At 39.2% G+C, this 24,266-nt stretch overlaps 1 protein-coding gene across 1 annotated transcript; it reads right to left on the bottom strand.

Annotated features, from left to right (window-relative positions):
- Window positions 1–396: 396 nt before the first annotated feature.
- On the bottom strand, window positions 397–20,832 carry adam10a (ADAM metallopeptidase domain 10a). The gene is made up of 16 exons (XM_077518536.1): window positions 20,381–20,832; window positions 16,748–16,898; window positions 12,688–12,806; window positions 11,855–12,013; window positions 10,150–10,250; window positions 9,887–10,045; window positions 9,706–9,798; window positions 9,358–9,535; window positions 8,982–9,145; window positions 8,702–8,885; window positions 7,061–7,211; window positions 5,446–5,629; window positions 5,255–5,366; window positions 4,950–5,170; window positions 4,731–4,857; window positions 397–3,363 (listed from the first exon to the last, which is right to left on the bottom strand). Exons 1-16 carry the CDS (start codon window positions 20,439–20,441, stop codon window positions 3,257–3,259), a joined length of 2,271 nt encoding a protein of 756 aa, XP_077374662.1. The 5' UTR covers window positions 20,442–20,832; the 3' UTR covers window positions 397–3,256.
- Between the last annotated feature and the right edge of the window lie 3,434 nt (window positions 20,833–24,266).

The following is a 24,266-nucleotide window of genomic DNA, read 5'->3' as shown; positions in this document are numbered from 1 at the left end:
ATTCTCCGGTCCGCAGCGGTTTTGTCCACGCGCGCGTCCTTAGTTGCTCTTCGGCTCTTTTAGTTACTTTTAGACGCCTAGTAGTTTTCCTCCTTTATCTTGCTCGCGGCGGTTTAGTCCTTCTGCGCACTCTCCGTTGTTTGGTACTCATGCTGTATAGTTTTATTATTTTGCTACTTTGTACGTTGTTGCTTCCTTGGAACTTTTTCCATGCGCCCTTTGTTAAATTAAAGTATCGTTATTTGTCTCGGATTATCTGCTCTGGGATCCTTATTCGCACGCACACATATATCTTTAACACTTAAAAACTTACATAAAATCATGAAATTGCTCCCTTGTCAAAAACTTTTTTTTTTTTAACTATATCTTTCATGTTAGGTATAGAATGAGACCCCATTCCATCCAGTAAATGTTTATTTTAAAGCAGTTTTCATGGGTTACAATTACATTTTTAAACGCCACCCTCAAAAGGGTTAATGCATTTCAAGTAGTTCAAAGGAAAAACAAAACATTGCGCATCGCATTGAGTTTACAGTACAAAAAACATCAGGCAGGTAGTGCAGCAATTGTCACCACTTTGGATTGTTTTTCGCTCAGACAAACTCCAGTGTAGAAACACATTAACAAAATGCTTGAAATATTTTCACATACAATTGGCTTAAGCATGGTACCTATAAAAATCCAGCATCATAAAATGTCAATTTTCCCCACACGCATCGAGTCTGTATCCATTTGATGGAAAAAATAAAAAGGCACTTTTTCTGCATAGTAACAATCCACACACAAACTGCAGTGCACTGACAACAATTGCTAACTGGCACTTGCACTTCCTCCATCCAGCATGATAGATTAAACAAACTTAAATGTCTCATGTGTGGTCTCTCATAGGCACATTTTTGCACAACTGGGGTAACCAGAACAAAGATGAGTGATAAATGGAAGCAGTCACATTCTTAAGGCTTCATAAATTTGCACTCGGGTGCGTTTGCAATCTTTGCATGTGGAGAAGTAAAAAAACAAAAGGTTTCGATTTGGAATTGCTTGCCAATATTGCGACGCAAGATGAATGATTTGGAGAGTGTTTTAAGTCAGGCATGACAAATGTAGGTTTGTACACAAGTCTAAAAGCATTGGAGAGTACTGGTGCAATTTTCTTCATTTTTGCTGTGGACTAAAAATACCAAACATCTCAGATTTTATTTCTGGGTATGGGATACATAACGTTACAGTAGTGTGGCATGAGTACCACTAATGGTGCGCAGGGCTCCAATAGATCACAGCTCAGTTGTATTTAACTTTATAGTACTTGTACATTTGAATTGCATCTATAAAAATTGCTTTACAATATTATTGAACTTGTGTGTAATACATTTAAAATGTAGCCGCGAGGGGGCACAAGCCAGTGTCTTCTTGTGCTGGTCCCAAGCCCGGATAAATACAGAGGGTTGTGTCAGGAAGGGCATCCGACGTAAAACTTTGGCCAAACCAAACATGCAAATCAAATGACTTCCATACCGGATCGGTCGTGGCCCGGGTTAACAACGACCGCCATCGGTGCTGTTGACCTACAGGGTGCTGGTGGAAATTGGACGACTGTTGGTCGAAGGAGAGGAGGAAGGTGTGTTCGTAGGAAGAAAGAGAAGAGGAACACCACGAGTCTAGGACTTAGTTAGAGTAGGGACTTTGAATGTTGGAAGTATGACAGGAAAGGGGAGGGAGCTGGTTGACATGATGCAGAGGAGGAAGGTGGACATACTGTGTGTTCAGGAGACCAGGTGGAAAGGGAGCAAAGCTAGAAGTTTAGGAGCTGGTTTCAAATTCCTTATATGTGAGATGCTAATATTCAAAGTGTTAGTAACTTACAATATTACTTTTTTCTTTTCTTTTTTTTTTTTAACCTGAAAGGTGGGCGGGCTAGGGCAGTCCTGTACAAAGTGGTTATACAATAGTTTAATTGCACATCCACCACAGTACGTGGCAGTGGCGCACTCCTTTATTTTTTTTCAGGCAAATTGATGCACTTTTTTTTCTTCTCTGTGACAGAAGAAAAAAAATGTTTTTTGTGCTTAGTTGATCAATATTTATTTTTTGTTTTCTTTAATGTTAATAAGGACACAATGTAACTCAATTTTATAGACGAATGATACTATTTATAGTCACCGCAGTGTGTTGGGTGGCATAAAATGTGTTCTTCCTAAGAGGGGCGCAACAGAAAATAGAGGACTGCACTTGGGGTAGAGCCTTTAGAGGAGTTCTAAAACGCTAAAACAAAAACTCACTTGTTTAAGAGTGTGTTCTAGTTCTATAGTGTTGACATTATTTCTCCTGATGTATTTTTATGTTCTGTTCTGTTTTTAACACCGTGAATCACTTTGTATCTGAAGTGCTACAAAAATAAAGCTTAATTACTATAAAGTCAATCACAAGGAAGGGGAACTATTAATATAGCAAAACATTTCTTTGCTTTCCTCTTTGGCCCTTAATTCAATACATAGTGATGGGATTTTTTTTTTCAGCTTTCCTGACCAAAAAGCTGCAAAAATTAATAGTTTGAATCTATTTCACTGATGCATTATGGGTAAGGTCACTTTTTTTGGCTACAAAACTGTATTCAAAATTAGCGGAAAGCAATGAAGGACGCTGTGAAAAACTTAATAAACAATTCCAAATCTATTAGAACCCTGGTCATATGTAAATATCTGGAGATTAGACGTGAAATCTCACTTTCAGTGTCAAACCAAAATATTTCAGTCGACAGCAAAAATAGAAATAGAGAAAAAAAGTTGGCCTCATTGTTCCAATACTGGACAGGAGGGGCGTATAGAAAAATGTGTACAATCCATGGGAAGAATATAAAAATGAGACGTTTGAATAGTGTGATTGGCAGCAACGACGTCTCAGGGTTGATTGGCAGAAAAATGCTGCGTTTTACTTGCAGTCCGACTGCGGTCTCATCGTGGGAAGAAAAAAAAAGTACAGTTGGAAGGATAGTTGAAGAGAGGCCAATGAAAGTCAAGCTTCCTATTTCTCTCTGGTTAAAAACAGTCACATTAAGTGCACATAGGATATGAAGGTCTTTTCCATAGGAATTCTATGGTAAGCTGGCTATCACAGCACACAGGGCTCCAGTGAACTTGTTTGGCGTTGCATCACGCCAAACGCTTGTATTTGGTTGCACCTCTTCTTAAGGCTTACAGGAAAGGTAGGAACTCATTGGGAGTGAAGTGCTTCCTGTGTAAGCACTAGAAAAAAAATCTCAGGGCCTCAGCTGACCCATTTGGTAGTCCTCTTGTCTGCCATGGCGATAATGCTGCGGCGCGTACCTTTGTTCGCGGGCCCGCTGCTGCCTTCTCCTCAAGGTACCTACAAGGTAACAATGGCACAGTTCAGTTACACTTGCTTTATCAGTGGCTAAACGGTTTCCAGCAAATCCACTTATATTTATACAGAACCACATAAAGTAAAACTAGTAAGCTTCTTTCACACGTTAAAATTGATTACTGTTACTGTTAAAGTCTGACTAGCCACAGGGAAGATTAAGATGAGATTTGCGCGTTTCTTGGCCACCAGGGGGCAGTATAATACATATAATGCACATACAGCATAAAGACTAATTTTATTTGATGGTTAGTTACCCATTTTTGTAATGTAAAATAGGTACCTTGGCGCAATTCATGTTTTTTTTTTCATCTGATTTGATATGTATTCTCCTAAATAAAAGCTGAAGTTATTAAATGAGTCGTATATGATGATGCAGATAGTGTTTGTACAGGTATGAATGTGCAATATAGCAATTTAAGCGAGCTGTAATTTCTCCATTGCAAGATCTCTATCAGACATAGGTTGGCATTAGATTCTTAAGGTATGATAAACATGAGGGGAAAAAAGCGTGACATTATAGCATTAAAATTACTCCTGTAAAATGACCCTTTTCCAAATATTTGTTAAAAAAAAATAAAATCAATTGACCACAATCTATTTAATATAGAATATTTGGTGCATTAGAAACATGTATCATGTAAACTAAAATTTTAACCTTCTGTTTTTTTCTTTTTAGGACAATGCACATTAATCAGAGCAAAAAGGAATCTGCAATGTCGCTTATGTCTGGCTCACTCCCACTTCGTCCATGAAACTGGTCTCTGCTCAATGAAAAGGGGGGAAAAAAATAATTGGAGACAATTACCTTCAAAGAGGCGGCGGCTTACTCAGTGACAACCAGTATTAGCGGTTATTAAAAACTTGACTTTATAAAACCATGGTCAATCGTCAAACTGGTAATCAGCCAATTCACCAGAGATCTTGCATTGGAGAGATACAGACTCGGTACGCTAGTCTCGCTGTCAATTCTAGCACATGAAACATACCTTGTGCTGGTTGCCAGTTTAAGTTCCTAGTGAGTGTATCGGATGTTCGCACATCCAATAAACAAGCAATGAAATCCATGAAATGGTACGAAAATAGCACCAAAGAAAGATAGTCGTAAGCTGACTGGCATGGTTGTGCTGGCTAGCATTAGCGCTACTTGGCAACCATTAGCGCTACCGTTTACAGTTTTCAAAAGCCGTTATACGCCAGGTGTGAGCGGCGAGATGCACAGAGAGGGGACGAATCAGCCCGACGGACTCCCGATGAGGTATGTCAACAAATGCGCAATAACCTTTTATGGAGTCTTGGGGGGAACTATTGTGTCAATATTAATCATCCAACAATAAGTCAATAGATAATACCTGGCAGTGGCTTTGGAGGAGGCAGTTTGGGGTTGCTGCTGGGGGTGTGGACGCTGCAGACCTTGATGAAGCCGGCCATTAACAAAATCAGAGCGATCCCCATCAAAAGCACGGCCCACCAGTGATCCTGCAAGACAGCCACAATATGGAAGGAACACTAAAACATAGAGTATGATACATTTAGAGATGTGTCATGATCATCATATCCTAGACACTCACCACGATCCACTCCGCAATGGACTCATAGATTTCTGCATTGAATATGGCTTTCTTGAGCCTGGACAGAGGCCCGTCGGCATCCACCAGACGACACTTCCTGAACACGTCGCAGTAGCCCTTGAAGTCATTGCACGGTGAGCCGGGCTGCAGATTGGTGATCTTTCTGTTGAAGAATTTGGCCCATTTCTCCGAGCCCGAGCTTCTACAGGTGCTTGGGTTCACTGAGGGCAGAAAGAGGATTTGTTTCCTGAATATCCACATCTTTAAAGCTTTCACATCTAAAGACCGTTTTGCTATCGACTCACTTTTCTCCATGCAGCACACATGACACAGTTCATTCGCCTCATCCTTTTGGTCCTCGATAACACACGTGCATTCTTCGAGATCGTATTTCTCACAAATGGAACCCGAACACACCTGCTCCAAATAAGTGGTGAGAAGAAGGCTAACTTAAATCAATGAAGTCAATTATGAAGTGAAATTGAAGGTCACATACCCCACTGATGCACACTTGTGTGTCCTCATGGCAAGCAGTGTAGTTGTCCTTTGGTTGGGAAGCGGGACACTGAGCAGAGGTTCCGCTGCACATGCCATGAAGAGCACACTCGGACTCCATCCTGCACTTTGCAATTGTGTTCTTATAAGAGCATTCCTCAGTGCAGCATGGGCCTTGGCTTGGACTGCAGGGAAATATTTTTAGACAGACACGGATTTGCATTTGTTCTCGTAGCCAAAGTACAATTTAGGTACGCAAACCCTTATCCACTACCAGCTGTGTAGACGAGTTGATAGCTTTAGCTCCTTTAGTAGTCTTCCGGGTCATATTTTGGATTTTTCATTAGTTAGTTTTTACTTGATTTTTTTTTTTTTTTAATTCAGTTGAGCTCTAAATTAGTTTTGAGAACAAGTTTGTGATTTTTGTATTAGTTTTTATTTTTTCATAAATGCTTCATTTTAGTTTAGTTTTTGTTAGTTTTATTTTTGTGCATGGAAAGTACAATTCTCAAAGAAAAATTTTTATATATATATATAACTGTACTCTGAAAGCTCATTTGTACGGAAGCGTATTGCATTCACTTGAAAAATAAATCTCCTGTTTTTCTGAATATTTTTTTTCTGTCATAAAAAAATTATTCCAAAAGACATGAAAAAAATTATTACGAAAAACAGGAAAAAAATATTACTCCGAAAAAATGAGGGGAAAAAAATAATTCAGAAAAACAGAAAAAAAAATTATTCCAAAAAACAAAAACAAAAATAATTCAGAAAAACAGAGCACCGCCTACTGTTTTCGGAGTAATTTTTTTTGGGATCTCTGAACTCCAAGTGATTTGTTTCAGACCACTGACCTGTATTTATGACTGGATAGCCGAAAGCCCATACACGCCAGTGCAAGCCTTTAAAGTCACAGGGCGGCCATCTTAGTGACCACCCCGGCACAAACCCCCCACCCCGCCTCTGGCCTTTTACTAACTGCCAACGAGCTGCATATGTCTGATCTGTACGTACAGTCTTCCCTCGCTATAACGCGGTTACCTTTCGCGGTCTCGCTGTATCTCGTTTTTTTTTTAAGTGCAATTTTGCATATTTTTTTACAGTAATATACCCATTTTAGAATATTTATGAAGGTTTGAACATTGTCAATGTTTGAACAAGAGAAAAATGTGAGAACATGTAAATGTCTCAATGAGAAAAGTGTATAAATTGTGCGGTCGGGGATTTTAGAGCCTTAAAACATTTATAAGAGTTGTAAAACATAAAGCTAACTACTTCGCGGATTTCATTTATTGCGGGTATTTTTTGGAACCTAACCCCAGCGGAAAACGAGGGAACACTGTATTCCGTATAGTTTATACAGCAGTCTGCTTGCGACGTGGGAGTAACAAGATGGCCGACCTATGACTTCAACGGCTTGCACTGGCGTGTATGGGCTATCGGCTATCCAGTCATATATACAGGTCTGCACCAAGTCATTTGGAGTTCAGAGGACCCAAAAAAAAGTTACTCTGAAAAACAGAAGTTGGTGCTGTTTTTTTTTTAAATTTTTGTTTTTGTTTTTTTTAATAATCACTTGGCGCACTTGGTGGTAACCGTGCGTGATCACAACTGACCTGCAGATCTTTCCAGGTTGGAGTTTACACTTTTTGCCCTCATCTTCATTGGCGTTATAGCAGCACGGGTCTGTACACTGATCACTGTAGCCACAGTCACACTCTTCTCCCTCTTCCACAATTCCGTTGCCACAGATCGGTTCTCCGGACACTGCACATCCAGACACAACAAAATGAAAAGCAAATCCCAACAAATGGTTGACAAAAATTATTTACCACAGCGGGCCAATTAACTCATTCACTGCCATGGACATCAATAGTCCTAAATTCGGTTCAATGGCATGAATGTGAAATGCTTTTCCAATGGGTAGGCGTGGAAGAGTTCAGGTTTGTAAACGTCTGACCACTTTTGAGTAGATTAGAGGGTGATGACCTGCTTCCATCGACGAGAAACTCAAACATGTTGGAAGTCGGACCTCACACTCAAATAAGAGTATGTACATGCATTGTATAAACAGTACATGTCACCGCATGAATGACGAACACCATTTAAAAAGGTGAATCAACTTTGCTCACGCGTATTTCACAGTTGACATCAGAAGCCATTCTACAGTTGTTTTATGAGATGGCTTTTCACAAAAAGCTTGTTTTTCCACTTATAAGTCAATGACAAACAAGTGTTGGTGAAACCAGCCTACAGTGCGTTGCAAACACATTACAAACACTAATAAAAAAAATAAAATAAAATAAACTGAATTTTATTAGATCAAAACAGTCCAAGTTGAAAGTAAAATGAGAAATGGATAGAAAAGTATTTGTGCTAGATTTTTTCTATTTCACTTGATTGAATTTGATGGTGCTCCTGAAGGACTTAGCAACCTTGTCCCTGACTTGTTTAAAGAGTTTCTTGGTCTTCATGGTAGTGTTGGGTTATTGGTGTCAATTGCTTGTAGTTGTTGCAGTCTCCGAGGTCTTTCAGGTGCATATATACCCAACGCTCATGTGATTTACTGCATACAGGTGGACTTCATTTCAATAATACTTCCATTTCAAAAATCTACCTTCGAAAGTAATTGCTTGCACCAGTGCCTATTAGAGGCTTCATAACAATGGTGGTAAACACATCCAGCCATTCATTTTCTTGACCGCTTATTCCGCACAAGGGTAGCGGGGGGTGCTGGAGCCGATCTCAGCTGGCTCTGGGACACCCTGGACTGGTTGCCAGACAATCGCAGGGTCAATACAAATACACAAGTATTTTTATTTTTTTTCAATGAAAAGGAGTTCTGTCCCCTTTTTACAGGAGATATTTACATTTCACATTTAAATTTCCCTTTTAGTGTATATTCAAATAAATCTAACAGGAGAAGAGTGACAAAATCTTACATTTTCTACCCCTTTTTACAGAAAATATTTACATTTCACATTTCCTTTTGAGCAACTCTATTTGAATAAACCATTCACTTAAAAGTTGATTCATCTGCTTTTGCAATGCACTCTCTTTGGGTAGTTTGGGCCCTTACATCATAATATTCTGTTGGTCTTGGAAGAGGAGTCAAAATGTTCTAAAACGGTATGTTCTGAAGACGGCTGGTAGTGAATGAGTTACGAGGTCAGAGTGTAGCTCAGCAAACACAAAACAAGGAATGGCGTAAATATGTCTACAATGCAATTGATGAGCAGCATTAGTACTGGATTTACCAACAAAACAGTCATCCTTTTTCGTTCTCAAAACGGCACTCATATTTCCAATGCTGCACGACGAAAACTTGTTATTGTTGATCTTGTCTCCTGAGGTGGCTCGTGCATACATTATATAATTGCCCATCTCCTTTAGGGCTTGATTGGAAGACGCTCCGGGGGTGCACTGGAGCCCAGAGTCATGCTGCCAATATACACATATCATGTTGTTGGTTACAAATGCCAAAAGATTAATGTCACAAGTGCCAGCGGCTTGAGTGTTTGGTGTGTTTGCGCTTACAGGAGAGCCAAAGCTGTGTCCGACCTCATGGGCGAAGGTGACGTGCGACACCTTGGGAGGCACGTGCGAGGCGTAGTTCTGCACGGTGACAATGCCAGTGTTCAGGGACTTCAACTTCCCATCAGCGTACAGTCTGTTTTTCTCACAGATGCCTCCTGAGCTTCCTGTGTTCAGAGCAACAAGGACTGATTATGTTACTGCACACAGAGGCCAGTTTCCAGTGATGGTTAGCATTAGCACATCAAATTCTCCAGCAGCAGGTCAAAAAAACATTCTAGATGAGAATATGAAACAGATTTTTAACAAGCATAAACCCATAGTGGTAGCTAGATATGAGGTAACTTCCTATCATCCAGACTGCCTGTATGTGACCAACCTGAGGGTGCGGCGACCCAAGCCAAGCCGAGGACGCCGTCGTCAAAGTCCCTGTCAGTGAAGACGTAGGCCAGGCAGTAGTCATCGTGGTTCTGTTCAGAGTTGATCTCCAAAAACTTCTCCACTCCGATGTTATCAAAACGAAAAGGATTGTCTCTCTGGTCATTTGTGGTGTTTATCTGAGAGGTCAGGTCGTCAATCAGGACAGAAATGATTCTTATGCAAAGACAAACTTGGTCTACATGAACAATCATCACAAATCGTGTTGCACAGGGTACATTTTCAGTATCGGAGTACTTTATACAGGTATAGAAGTCAACACAAAATTACTATTAGTCCCGAGACTCACCCTGATCCTTTTAACCATGAAGCCGATATTTCGGATGCCATTGAAGTCTGTGATTTGGTAAATGGAGTTTATTGCCTGAACATGGCTGGAGATCTGTGAGGTTTAGATTAATTGTCAAAAAAAAAAAATAGGGCATTATAAAGACAACACAATTATTACCCTCTTGTCTATGTGATAATACCTGTGCAATGACAGCTTCTCGAGAGCCATAGTAGTTGTAGAAAAGGTGGTCGGTCTGAATAAAGAGCTGGCAGGTGTTTTTATCTTCCGCTGTTGCTCTCTTTCTTCTTAAAACTACAGGGCCGTAATCTCTGTTGTCTACCACATCACTATTTGCACTCTTAACAAATGAACATCGGAGACAAAAATAATGAATACACGAGTGGTCGTGTGAGGCTGCTTGGATAAGATTAATTTAATCATGTGTGAGATGAGGGCCCTTACTTTGACAGGTGGGCCTACTGCAGATGCCTGGTACTTCCTCATCCTTTCAAACACGGAGTGATCAGCACAGCCTCCTTCAGAGCCATATTTATGAGGATATGCTGGCAAATCGGCAGAAAACATGGTCATGAATGGTGCACTGTGTGTGAAGTCCATCAGCACAAATCTGAAATCTTAAAGCTTTTAACCACGTGTTTTTCTGCTCATCTAAGATATAGCTTAGTCACTGTGGATGTGGTATACTGTGCCTCTGTACAAATACAGGACAGTACTCGTAATGTGGTCTAATACATCAACATTTCCTGGGTAGGAGCCACGTTTGCTGCCAATGTGTTTTTGAACACAATTTCATTAAAATAAAAATAAATTAAAAAAGATATAATTGCAATTATCAAGTATTAATACTCCTTATCTGCAAGTACTGAAATGACAGCGCGCCCGATCTATAAGTTTATTTTTTGATTGCTTGTATACAAATTGTTGTCTTTCAAGTGCCCAAAACAAAATAAAGATATAGCTAGATGGCTACTTACAAAAATGTCTGCAAGCAAGCTTGAGTTCAGAATTTGCCCGATTCTAACAGTGCGGCTAATTTATATAATACAGACTCAAAACTCAGTTCCATTAAGCTAAGAAAAATAAATAAATAGGCTTTCAGAACTGGAGCATGGGCGCATCCTTGCTGTGCGTGGATGTTGTCACTAAGCCATGACACATTTCCAGGAATCCAAAATAGTTATTTGGCCTGACTGCGATTTGGAAGTCCAATAGTGCCTTGATTTACGTTTAAGTTGTATCATGATCACGCCCATAATGCAAAACACTCGTATTTCAAATCATATATCCCCAATGAAATGAATGGAAATGGCATTAATCTGTTCGAGCACTCTATAAAACGGCGTCAAAAATGTATTTGATTTCTAAAAGAAAACATACAGTACTAACATAACTAAACAGGAAAGAAACAGTTTTTCATCATGACTTCATGTATTCACATTATAATACATGCAAATATATATACAAAAAATTGCTCAGTAAACTGCTGTAATATTGTCCGTTTCTCTTACAGTATAAAGAATATATGCTTCCAATTGTTATATTATGTTTACATGTGTTGTTGCACCGTCTAAGCTAATTTTGTGAGCCTATCTATGGTGTTTTGCAGTTTGTGTTAGCCTTAAGCTAAATTCAGACAGTTACGTAGCTTTTGGTTAACTAACGTGAAATGCTTGTTATTTTATATTTAGTTTGCACAAGCAGGGAAAGCTCAAATCTTTTGCTTAGCATGAAAAAAAAAGGGGGGGGTGGCTCACATCTTTATCATACGTCAGCCAGGTGACTCGTCGCTCAAGGTATTACTGTACATTCACAGTCTGTGTACATTCCTGCGTTTACGCCTGTACATGGCAGATTATTCATCGGTTAGCTATCAGGCTGCCCTGAGGCAGGGTGGGGCCCGTCACTCTTTGCACTCTCTGCTCACTGCAGTCCATTGGGTCTTTTGTAGCTATTAGAATGATTTTCATTCGAGTGAGTATTTCGTCATATTCACTTATTTCTTGTTTGACCTCTACTTTATTTTTCTTTGTATAGCTTGTAACATGGTTTGATTATTTATTTATGTGTATATAGGGAATCCTAAAAATAATCTCCTAGGGTTGCTTTTAGCATCAACAGTCAACACAGGGGCATATATAGTACTTACTTATGTCATCCTCATGATAAATGATTGAGTGAAATTTTGCATTCTTCCCCTTCAAGTATCTTTCTGAGGGTTCAACGTAATATATTCCCTGCTGGGTTTTAATAAAGCCTTCGAATCGTCCGTTGATCACTGATCCATGGCTCAGTGTTCCATTTTCACCTGAAACACGAGGGATAACAAATGAAAAAGAGTTCAAATAATGTGGGTGACATGTTCACAAATTTTCTTATTTGCCCTGTGGTTTATTATTTAGCAAATGACAGCAGCAGATAGGATCACTTCATGCTGCCTCAATCTCAATGTTACTAAACCACAAAATTGTCTCTACATTCTTCACAAAATGTAAACTGATCCTCACCCTAAAAGGCAACGATTTTGAAATATAAACCTCACGTCTTGTTTTTTTAATGGCGCTGTTGTCGTTTTAATTTCAAGAGGAGGGATTCAGGAATTTATGCCTTACTGCATGCTGTCTCAAGCACGCGCATTTTTTGGGTTGTTTTAACCTGTCAATTGTCAAGTTTTTTTTGTTTTTTTTTGCAGTGTGCTTCGCATTTAGGCAAAAGGCAACGATTAATATTATATCGATCATCTCAGATAACATGAAGATAAATATTGTAAGGGAAGACCCTGAACAAGGAGAGAATGTATCTGTCTCATTCTGTTCCGTCCTGTCTCAGACAAAAAAAAACCTGATAAACAGGATATTGTGTTCATTTGAACGTAGCAGAAGACACACAGCAGGGGGGCACTCAAAATGGGAAGCCATCGAGAACAAAAAGAAGTATGTGCTTGCATGTTTTGTTGTGGAAAAAAAATGAAAATAGACCTACCCAACAGTTTGCCGCTGTAGATATGCGACATGTCAATTGGTCCCTCCTCTCCTGACACATCCACGACAACATCCGGAGAAAACATTGAGGTGTCCCTCGTCATGTGCAGGTTGAAATGCCTAAAAGTGGAATACAAGTAGTATGTGTCATTAGAACAAATAACAATATTATATAGACAGTAAACATCCACCATTTTCAATAGGGACCAAGCCCTGCCATGAGTAGCCAAAATCCACCAACTACATATGCCCCTCTAAAATGGGTTTAAACATGTCGAATGGCACAAGATGGCGGCAAAGCACTTCTAAGTGGAGAGGATCATAAAACACCTACACCATCTACCATGTATGCAATAACATGAACTTGTGTTACATAAACAACTATATTTCGTAGTGTAATTATCCAACACGAACAAGCCAACTTTAAATGACGCTCATCGATAGTATTGACAATTCCAAGCTTAAGTCTAAATGAAAATGGCGGTCAACTCACAGTAAAAGAAAGCTAACAAACTGCCTCGTTTTTATGTTAGTCACAGGCAAACGCAGTACAATACTCCATTTGTTAACATCATGTAAATGAAGCATTGTGTTTGCATTGTGAAATATAAGAAATGCCCGCATGTTCAGAATTGTCAATTAGCTAGCTTATTAGCACCAACTGACTTCACATCACACATGGGCAAAGAAAGCGCTTTACACAAATTGTATTAATAGCATTAAAACTGTAAGAGACAATTCTTTGAACATTATCAACATGATGACAATTTTCTGGTTTTGGTCTAAACTGAAACAAAATTACATATGCTTTTAAAACAAACCTAGCATTACCTTATTAAAGTCTGCTTAGCTTGATTCTAACAATGCAAAAACGCCATTGACAGGCTCGCAATTAAAATCGATAGTTGCGTTTTTTCAAACATGTTTGAACCAAAATATAACAACAGTCACATATTCTTTATCCTCTACAGAAAAATGACTAAGAATACATAATCTAATTGACTCACTAAAGGAAGAAATACTACTTTGTCGTTTGTGTCTGCACGACTGCTCGATGTGTGTGTGTGTGGAGTATCTCGTGAGAATAACCACATGCACATAGTCAGAGTTCAGTTTTCATAATCCTCTCTTTCAAATCACATCCCACCAGATCACATGAAGTTGCACATGAGCTACGGACTTGCTCAAACCTGAGGCACTGCAAATGACTGCTCACTATACTTCCTTACTAAACACTAACATAGCAAATAACGTTGATATCAATACTATGATTTCAATTAGTACATCTGTGTCTACTAATGGTATATATACCGCAGCTTTCGAGGTTTGTGTCACTAGAAAGAGAAGTGAGAAAGCAGTAGAAACTAAACCTAAAACTGCAAGTACAGAATGACTAACAAAGCACTCCTTCTGAAATTCATTTCATATAATAGGTATTAGCATGAGGGATTTCACATCCTGTTACTAAATTAAATTTTGATGGCATGCTGCCCAATCCTGGAAGGTTCACATGCTTAAGAACTGAACAAGGGAATTTGAACAAAGACATGTTAAGAATTTAGAGCGTGAGAGAAACTTTCTTCATATTAGAGTGAGATCTACGTCATTGAAAAACTTCACATTCTGATCAAGTCCTCAGACTGATCAACTCACAGACTCTTTTAATACTAAGATGAAAAGTGTGTTTGAACTTATATTGTAAAAATGTGCATGCGCACTAGCAGCTGACTGATCAAATTATTCAGACATAGCACACAAGCCGAAACCACATCATCACCTGACAGTCAGACTGCTCAGAAAGCAGAGCGATCCAGAAAGCCTCTGAACATGTTTCCACATAAATGAGAGTGTTAAACCTGCCCTCAGATCTGAAATTATTGGATCAGCGAGGGCCATTCTTTCATTTGTGGATATATCAAAAGACTTAAACGCTTAATAGAACACTACAAGCAGTCAAACATACAAACACAAAGAACTCTCAAGGAGAAGACACAGTGACTAGAACTGGACTCAGAGCTTCTGATGTCACTCACCAGCCCACTAATGACAGATAACATTACGATTTAACAAATTAATAATGTGGTACAGCCCCCCCCCCCCCCCCAATATTCATGTGAGTGGGCATCACAAGGTTTTTCTGTTTTGTTACAAACAACCCCCTGTGGTGGTATGAACATACAATCTCAGACTGCTTTTGTTTCTGCCTACTTCAAAAATGACATAATCGGAAGAAGCTACACAGAACGATCCTGAGATTATCTCATACAAGCAGCGTCAGCTATGCGCACCAACATTTGTTTGCACCAACTGTGACAGGAAGGAGAAGAAGTGAACAGGAAATTCATCTGTTTTGGGGAAGTAGATAACCTCCTATGGACTGGGTGAAGGGGAAAGTAGAGGGTATTTGCTCAATGCTGCAAAGGGCAAAGTATCCAGAGAATTACCTTTATATACCTCACTATGCATGAAGAGTGGTCATAAAAAGTCTACACACCCCTGTTCAAATGCCAGGTTTTGTTGATATATCACAACTTTTAACAACTGTTCTGCCAACCTGTGAAGTTCAGGCACATCAGCACAGACCTCCACCACTGCATAATGACAATGATTCTCCCATTCCATAAAAATAGATGTGAATTATTATATTAATTGATTAATAGATCATTAATGTTCCCCATAGATGACCAAGGACATTTTGTAGAATGGCCATCCATAGTGTCTATTGTTTTTATCTTGTGAAAAAAATAAACAAGGCAAGCCAGTTTGACCACATCTTTGTGTTATCTTACGGCAACGTAAATTACCAGTAACAAATAACTTAACTGGCTTCTTTATTATATAATTACCTGGTCAGCATCAGCAATTGAGGCTATTTAACATAAATCTGATATATCAAAATATTTGTAATTAGGGGTGTTAAAAAAAATCAATTCGGCAATATATCACGATACTACAGCCCGCAATTCTCGAATCGATTCAATAGGCAGCCGAATCGATTTTTAAACATCCATTTTTGATGGAAAAATATTCAACAAAACATCTTACTTAGGGTTAGGATTCACACCTTAAGCATGGAAGAATGTTATATTAATGGAGCATTAAGCCTTAATATTTTATTTCAATGCTGTTCAAACAGGAAACAGATTACAACCTGTTTGTTAAATACAGTGGCTCACAGTTATAAGACTGAAGTTTCAGATAAATAATACCTTTTCATACAAATCTTACAGTGTACATGCACAAGTTTACTGAATAGTAGGGGTGTGAATTGACCAGTACCTGACGATTCGATCCGTATCCCGATTCATAGGTCACGATTCGATTCGATACCGATTAATCCCGATACGAATTTACAAGTCGATTGTTGCGATATTTTTACTCAAATTTAGAAAATACCATTCAGTAAACTTTAACATGTACACTGTAAGATTTGTATGGAAATGTATTATTATCTTATAACTGTGAGCCACTGTATGTAACAAACAGGTTTAACAACATTTTTCATGTTTGAACAGCATTGAAATAAAATATTAAGGCTAAATGTTCCATTAATATAACATTCTTCCATGCTTAAGGTGTGAAAGTTAGACGTTTTGTTGAATATTTTTCCATCAAAAATGGATGTTAAAAAATCGATTCGGCTGCCTATTGAATCGATTCGAGAATTGCGTGCTGTAGTATCGCGATATATTGCCGAATCGATTTTTTTTAACACCCCTACTGAATAGTATTTTCTAAATTTGAATAAAAAAATCGCAACAATCGATTTTACAAATTTGTATTGGGATTAATCGGTATCGAATCGAATCGTGACCTATGAATTGTGATACGAATCGAATCGTCAGGCACTAGGGAATTCACACCCCTATTTGTAATAGTCCAACACAAAAATACCAAGACTGAGTAATCCTAATTTGGATCAACACCAACACTTTTGTCTTGCTGTATTTAATTTGGACACTAGCTAAGTAGATAGATAAATAAATACTATTCAGAAAGCCACACAATGTGTGTGGGCCTGAGAGAAAATTCGATGGATGTGTGCATGTTCTCCAACTGACCTGCCGTGGGAATGGAAGTTCAGGTGCAGGATTTCGTCTTGAGGTAGGAGCGCCCTCTTGGCTCTCTGGTGCCTATTGTGTAGGGCCTCGGTGTCGTAGGATAAACCCTCATAATGGCCAATGAATTTGTTCAAGGGTATTCGCAACAGAGCTGCAACAAAACGCAAAAGGTGATGTAGACACACTGAAAGAACACAAAAAATAAACAAATCCATTCTGTGCTCCCTTACAGGAGCATCATCCGTGATCGCATGATTCTGTTAAATTCAGTACGCTAATAATTATTCCATGTTTATGTAAAATATATTATTACGGAGTACTATTTTCTTCATTAAAGTATCCATTATTTTCCTTATTGGTTTATTTAGGGAGGTTTCAGCAGTTTAATGGCATTTCAATAAATGATTTAAGATATGAGTACTCTTGAGTTACAAGAATGGTCACAGATCGAATTAAACTCATATCTCAAGGCACCACTGTATTTCAGAAACTACTGGTATAAATTAAACAACCATCTCTAGGAGAGACAGGAATAGGTGTTAAAAATTCAAGGATCTAGCGGACAACAACGCTGGACAAAAATACAGTCACACGATACATCAACAAGTAAGGCATACATCAACAGTGAAATGACCTGTGATTTTACCGGACAGAAATTTAGAAAATATATATATATATATATATTAAAAAAAAGAAAAAGAAAATCCCTCATCTGAGGCACTCAAACACTACTTGTCTGAACACCTTCTGTGTTACTTGACAAAATCATCACCACCCAAAGTATATCACATTTTGTTAACAACTGATAACTAACATGACAACATGTATGATTAAAAGACAAAAATAACTATAGTACTACTCCAAGAAGAAGCCACTGTGCTTATGTCTGTTGGAGGATAACATAGTATTAGTTGCCAGCTAGTACAATCACTCAGTGGTCATGCATGCTTAACAGGCTTGTTGAGTTTACACACATGCCCCCAGACTTAATCCTATTGGCATTCATATTGACTAGTTCATTGTTCTTTGTTCTGTCTTCTAGCACAACATAGTGGTCTATTTAAACCTCAAACAAGGATCACATGATATACAGCACATCAAAGTTTAAGGATTTTGGTTACGATTGTCAACAGCTGGTTATTGTCATCGTTAAGGCTTCAGCGATTCAATATTTGTTTTTATTCCGATTTGTCTACCAATTATTATCCAAACAATATTTTGCATATTAGACAACAAAATGAGTGAGTGGGGTGCAGGTATTAATATTGCCCATTTGGGTTAACCATCTTCACATTTCACAGCATATAATAATATGGATGCACCTTTTGAGAAGTTTCTCTTGAGAAATGAAACAGGAGTAACCATATCAACATTAATCCTAAAGGCCAAGAGACTCCACCTTGCCATGTTGGTTGACTGAAAGGCTTCCATGTATGTAGCCAGGCCCTGACAGGCAGAGGCTGTTACAGGCTCGAAGCAACTTGTCAAAAAAAAAAAAAAAAAGACTTTCATACAACCGATTCCTCTGCCTTTCCTGAAGTAGATAGAATAAGAAGCTGTAGGCGATGGGTTTACTGTTCATAACTACTACATATCTGTGACGGGATTAATAAAATGGGATTTCAAACAAAACTGTGGGACTCCAATAAACACTGTACTGATCTTGAGCAATGACTCATCTTGCTTGCTCATTTTACTGAGAAAGCAGCACTTCAACTTTTGCATTTAAAAGGCTTAGGGTTAGGTCACAGGGAATAAATATATTAAATGTAATGGTAATACTTCCAGGGAACACAACATTCAAGTTGAAGAATCACAGCAGTAGAAGTTTGAAGTTAAAGGTGCTTCGTGGAGTTTGTACCTTTTATTTACGCATGACTGCCACTCTCTGGCCTAAGGTGTAACTGCAACCACTGTGTCAAGCTCGTGCATGGTGCACGTGCGAATATGTGCGCTCAAATAAACTTAATTTTTTCAGTTTTCCTAGGTTTCCCCAAGAGACCGTGGAGCCCACTGAAGGCGCAGTCACAGTTAAAAAGTCAGTTCTTTGTACTCATCTGGGCATTGATGAAGCACGCATGATGAAAAACTTTTTTTGTTGTTTTTTTTTAAATCATTTTAATAATTAAACACTTATTTCACAACACATTTTTGACGAGCCAAAAATATGTCGTTAACACCTATACATACTTTTTAAGGAGGAAAATCCTTGTAATACTGTCATAAAGAAACACAGTGTCAGTAAAAATCTGAGCATTACGTCCATCCATCCATTTTCTTGACCGCTTATTTCTCACAAGGGTCGCAGGGGGTGCTCGCGCCTATCTCAGCTGGCTCTGGGCAGTGGGCGGGGGACACCCTGGACCGGTTGCCAGCCAATCGCAGGACACACAGAGACAAACAACCATCCACACTCACGAGCACACCTAGGAACAATTCGGAGCACCCAGTTAACCTGCCATGCATGTCTTTGGAATGTGGGAGGAGACCGGGGTACCCGGAGAAGACCCACGCGAGCACGGGGAGAACATGCAAACTCCACCCAGGAAGGCCGGAGCCTGGAGTCGAACCGGAGACCTCAGAACTGGGAGGCGGACATGCTAACCACTCCTCCACCGTGCCGCCCTGAGCATTACGTACTGTTTTTTTTAATTATTTGTTTTAACGTTTGCATTGACTCGTATGCACAGTTAAACCTAGTGAACGAAGTACAGTACCTATTTAGAGGAGTATGCTGACATTAGGCCACATTTACAGTAAGCACATGTCAAAAGCGTTTCTAGCTGTGATTACCGCCACAACAATATTTGTTTGAGTGATTTATTTGCATGAGAAACAGTCGCTATGAGGCGGGTTTTCATACATTCGTAATTAGCCTCCTAGTATGACAAACCATATGGGCATTTAATCCATATCTTATTCAATTTAAGGTCCATGTACTAGTACGCTGTTGGTGTTCACTAGTGAGACAATTCAACATAATAGATCGATTAGCTGGTATTAAAACTGTCTTTTCTAGTAATGTTTTTCCACTACAAAGTGATACTTTTGCTGTAAATGAACTATAAAATGTCATTTGAGCATTAAGTTGATATCCTTCATCCATTTTCTGAAGGGCTTAGCCTCACTTAGGGTCACGGGTGTGCTGTAGCCTATCCCAGCTATCATTGGGGAAGAGGTGGGGTATACCCTGAATTGATCACAAGCCAATTGGGGGAAAATGCGCAAACGACAAACAAACTGTTGGAGCTTTGATATTAATGCTAGTACACTTTTTGTTCTCACTAGTATGACAGCTACATGTGTCTAGTGAAGCAAAACTGTACACAAATTGACATGTGCTCTAATAGAACTACTACATGTGATACTGTAACTAAGACACATTTATACTAGTACACAGAATTGTCGTACTTATGAGGACAAACCACGTACTGGTACAGGTACATGTACTAAGATGGATAACACATTGAATAAATGTTTTCCATAATTCTATTGCCTTTTTGTGTGTTTGGGGAGGGTTGTAGGATATCAACAAAGCGTAGTTACAAATAAATGCTTATATATTTTCCCATAGTCTATTAAAAGACAAGAAAGACAGTTCTGAACAACCCGAGAATTTGTTGCAAAACTTACCTGCGGTGTGGTGAATTAAGCAAAACGTGAGAAGCAATTTCATCGATATCATACTGAACATCCCTTTAGGTAAAAACAAAAACAAACCAAAATAAGGTAGACAATTTTAAATAAAAAAAACTTTTAGGCGAGGTTGGTAGGAGTTTGGCTGATTTTTTAGTTGTGTCGAAATAGTGGCGCTTCCTCGTTCTGCGGCTCCTCCTCAGCCTGGTTAACACCTCTGCGTTCCTCCGGCAGGCGACGTCACGCGTGCGACTGCCGTCTCCCTTCCCTCAGTTCTAATCTACCACACATCGATCGTCAAATTAAAGCACGCCGTACGTACAGGAAAGAAAGACGCCGAAACATTGAGCGACATGCGATGAAACACGTCACAACGTTTAACGCCCAAAACGGTTTTTGTTTGAGGCGTGACATAACAAACACGCACCGAAGCTGTGTACATACGTATATCGGGGTTTGTTTACATGAATGTGTACGTGTACTTCCGCAAATCCTGATTTCCGGGATTGACAACTTTGGAAGGTGGAGGTGGACGGCCTAAGGCGAATAAATTCAAATTGCAATTAATTATTGATTTATTGGTTGTATTTATTACTACTACTATTACAATTATCAAATTGATATTCATTTAAAGTTATAATTACATAGTGACCTTCAAGAAAGTGCTGGGGTAGGAAGTTTATTTTTTCCTTCTCGATTTTGCTCCGGTATAATGCACAAAACTTAAACGTGCAATTTTCCAATATTTTTTTCTGTTAAAAAACCCCAAAAGAAAACAAAACAACTTTGATCTAATAACGTCCGAACAGTGAGATAAAGCTAACCAATGTTGCTGTACACTCAGATTAGTACATAAAAATAATGCAGGAAATACTGACTCCCAGCGTCTCTAAGCATTTACTGCATCGAAATCAGGACGTTGATTTAAAATTCACGTTTTTTCGCTGTTCTACTTGTGTGCCAAATTGTAGTAGGTACAGTTCAGAGCACTAAAAGAACAACAACTTTGTTGTTTTTTGTTTTTTATAATGACCTGCAAAAGTAACTTTTTGAATAAACTGTACTTGTCAAGGTAGTTTTATTGTAACTTTTTTTTTTTTTAAACTTATTTTTGTTTAATTTAAACATGCATAAATTATGCATACTTCTCAGCTAGGCTACATTCTGCTACCTTGTTGTTGTTTTGTTTTTGTTTTTTTTAATCTGCAGAAATGTATTACCGCCTCCATGTGTAATCTATTTTGGTTGTCAAAGACTTGTGTCACATGAGTCTTTAACAACCAACTGCATTTGACCAAATGATGCCAGCGAGTCATATATGACCGCACAGTCTCCATGCTCCGATACCACAAGAATTAAGATTTCAAAGTAACTCGATCCTTGAAATGAAGCGTGGCAGAAATCTAACTCCAGCTCATCCTTGACATGAGTGGGAATTTGCTTTATGAATATGGAGAGATGGACTATGAAAAAGAACAGCTACTGTATGTCATACCCTGTCAGTGTGTTTGTCTAAATATGTCCACATTTCAACCTACAAGAACTCCACATTAACTTGAGAAAACACATTGAGTTTTCTATGTATTTGCCTAGTGAGCCTATTGTGTACAAATGTAAACAAACTTATAATTTAAGTTAATTTAGGACCATTTCTTGTAGCTGCATTTGTCTTAATTTTTCATTTTATAAAGATTTAATTTATTGTTTTAGTAAAAGTGATATAATTATTATATATTGATATTTTTTGCCAATATCTTAAAAGGGATCGTTCGGATTTTTTAACATGAATGTCAATTTCATCCTCACCTCCCGTGTGTGCGATCAGCACTGACTTACCCCAGACAGCGTTCTGTGACACGCGTTCTGGTTCGGCGTTGGACGAGAGGAAAATAGTCCAGCAAGCTGGCTGGGGTCTCGGAAATAAAGCGTTTTTCTTCTAAAAACTATTTGTTTTCAAAAGCGTGATACATTTCCATCACAATACTCTTTCCTGAATAAAGTCAGACGCCATTACCGCCAGCCACTACTTTTCTGTTCGTTCGTATCACTGCGCGGCGCCCTGTAGAGCGCTAACCGACGCACTGCAGCCAGCTAGCTGATACTTCCGCCGAAAAGGCAAACAACTTCAGGCAGAAGGATCAGCTGGCAGCAGTGCGTCAATTCGCTGTTTACAGGGCGCCGCGCAGTGATACGAACGAACAGAAAAGTAGTGGCTGGCGGTAATGGCGTCTGACTTTTTTCAGGAAAGGAGTATTGTGATGGAAATGTATCACACTTTTGAAAACAAATAGTTTTTAGAAGAAAAACGCTTTATTTCCGACACCCCAGCCAGCTTGCTGGACTATTTTCCTCTCGTCTAACGCCGGACCAGAACTGGTGTCACCGAACGCTGTCAGGGGTAAGTCAGTGCTGATCGCACACACGGGAGGTGAGGATGAAATTGAGATTCATGTTAAAAAAGCCGAACGATCCCTTTAAGTTGCATTTTGAATTAGTCCCGCCGGCCCAACTTTTGTCTAACATGTAGTTCTGCCACTGATGTTTATTGATGATTGTTTTAGGTAGCTATCTGTATTTGAAATGGATTAACAGACTGGTCCCTCTAAATTTTGGGCCAGTCTCTTTGGGTAAAATGTAGGAAAGTTATAATTAAAAAGCACTGCATCGGCCGGCCCAACGGGCATCTGCCCTATATGCCAGATGGCCAGTCCAGCTCTGATTGCAACATAAGGAAAATAAAGAACACATACAAATTAATTTAATAATAAAGAGACAAGGAAAGTAACAACATAAGGCACAATAAATATTCAATTAAAGTCAACTAAAAGATGACTCAGCGGCACGGTGGATGACTGGTTAGCACGTCCGCCTCCCAGTTCTGAGGACTCCCGTTCGAGTCCAGGCTCCGGCCTTCCTGGGCGGAGTTTGCATGTTCTCCCCGTTCCCGCGTGGGTCTTCTCCGGGTACTCCGGTCTCCTCCCACATTACAAAGACATGCATGGCAGTTTAATTGGGCGCTCCGAATTGTCCCTAGGTGTGCTTGTGCGTGTGGATGGTTGTTCGTCTCTGTGTGCCCTGCGATTGGCTGGCAACCAGTCCAGGGTGTCCCCCGCCTACTGCCCAGAGCCAGCTGAGATAGGCGCCAGCACCCCCCGCGACCCTTGTGAGGAATAAGCGGTCAAGAAAATGGATGGATGGATGGTTAAGAGATGACTCAAGGGCTTTCATCCTTCCATCCATCCATCCATCCATCTTCTTAACTGCTTATTGCTCACAACGGTCGTGGGGGTGCTGGAGTCTATCCCAGCTGGCTTTGGGCTGTAAGAAAAATATGAAAATTGGAAGGATTTTGGAAATTCTTATTTTGTGTAAATAAAATTTGCCAAATAATAGCATAAGACTGATCTCAAAGGATAAAGCCTTGTCATCAAGTACAAAATTTGCAATTAGATATTTTATATAAATTGCAATTTGTCCAGTTTTCTCACATAAGCGCTATATAAAGATGACTTGACATATTTTTCCCAAATCCTTCCAAAATTTTGATGACACAGGGCAATTACCAAATAAGTATAGAATTGTTTCTGATTCATTCCCAAAGTGCATTTATCATCTATGTCAGTAAACTTGGGAAGTTAATTATTGCAAGGATAAATGTGTAGTACTTTAGAAACTGCACACTCCCTTCTCACGTAGACAATGCACACATGACGTCACATCCGCAAACAGGGTGGGAAATTCAAACCCGAATCCAGTCTGAAAACTATGGGGTATATGCCACGGAAGAGGCGGGACGTGATTTTGCACATCAGTTTGTTTCTGGTTAGGTTTGCGACGTGTGGGCTGCGTCAAAAACACTTGTGCTTCCGACTTTGTGCCCCTC

Source organism: Festucalex cinctus, chromosome 4 (genome assembly GCF_051991245.1).
Source record: "Festucalex cinctus isolate MCC-2025b chromosome 4, RoL_Fcin_1.0, whole genome shotgun sequence".
Classification (NCBI taxonomy): Eukaryota; Metazoa; Chordata; class Actinopteri; order Syngnathiformes; family Syngnathidae; genus Festucalex; species Festucalex cinctus.
The sequence above is the reverse complement of the archived record's forward strand: the minus strand, read 5'-3'. Positions and strand labels throughout refer to the sequence as shown.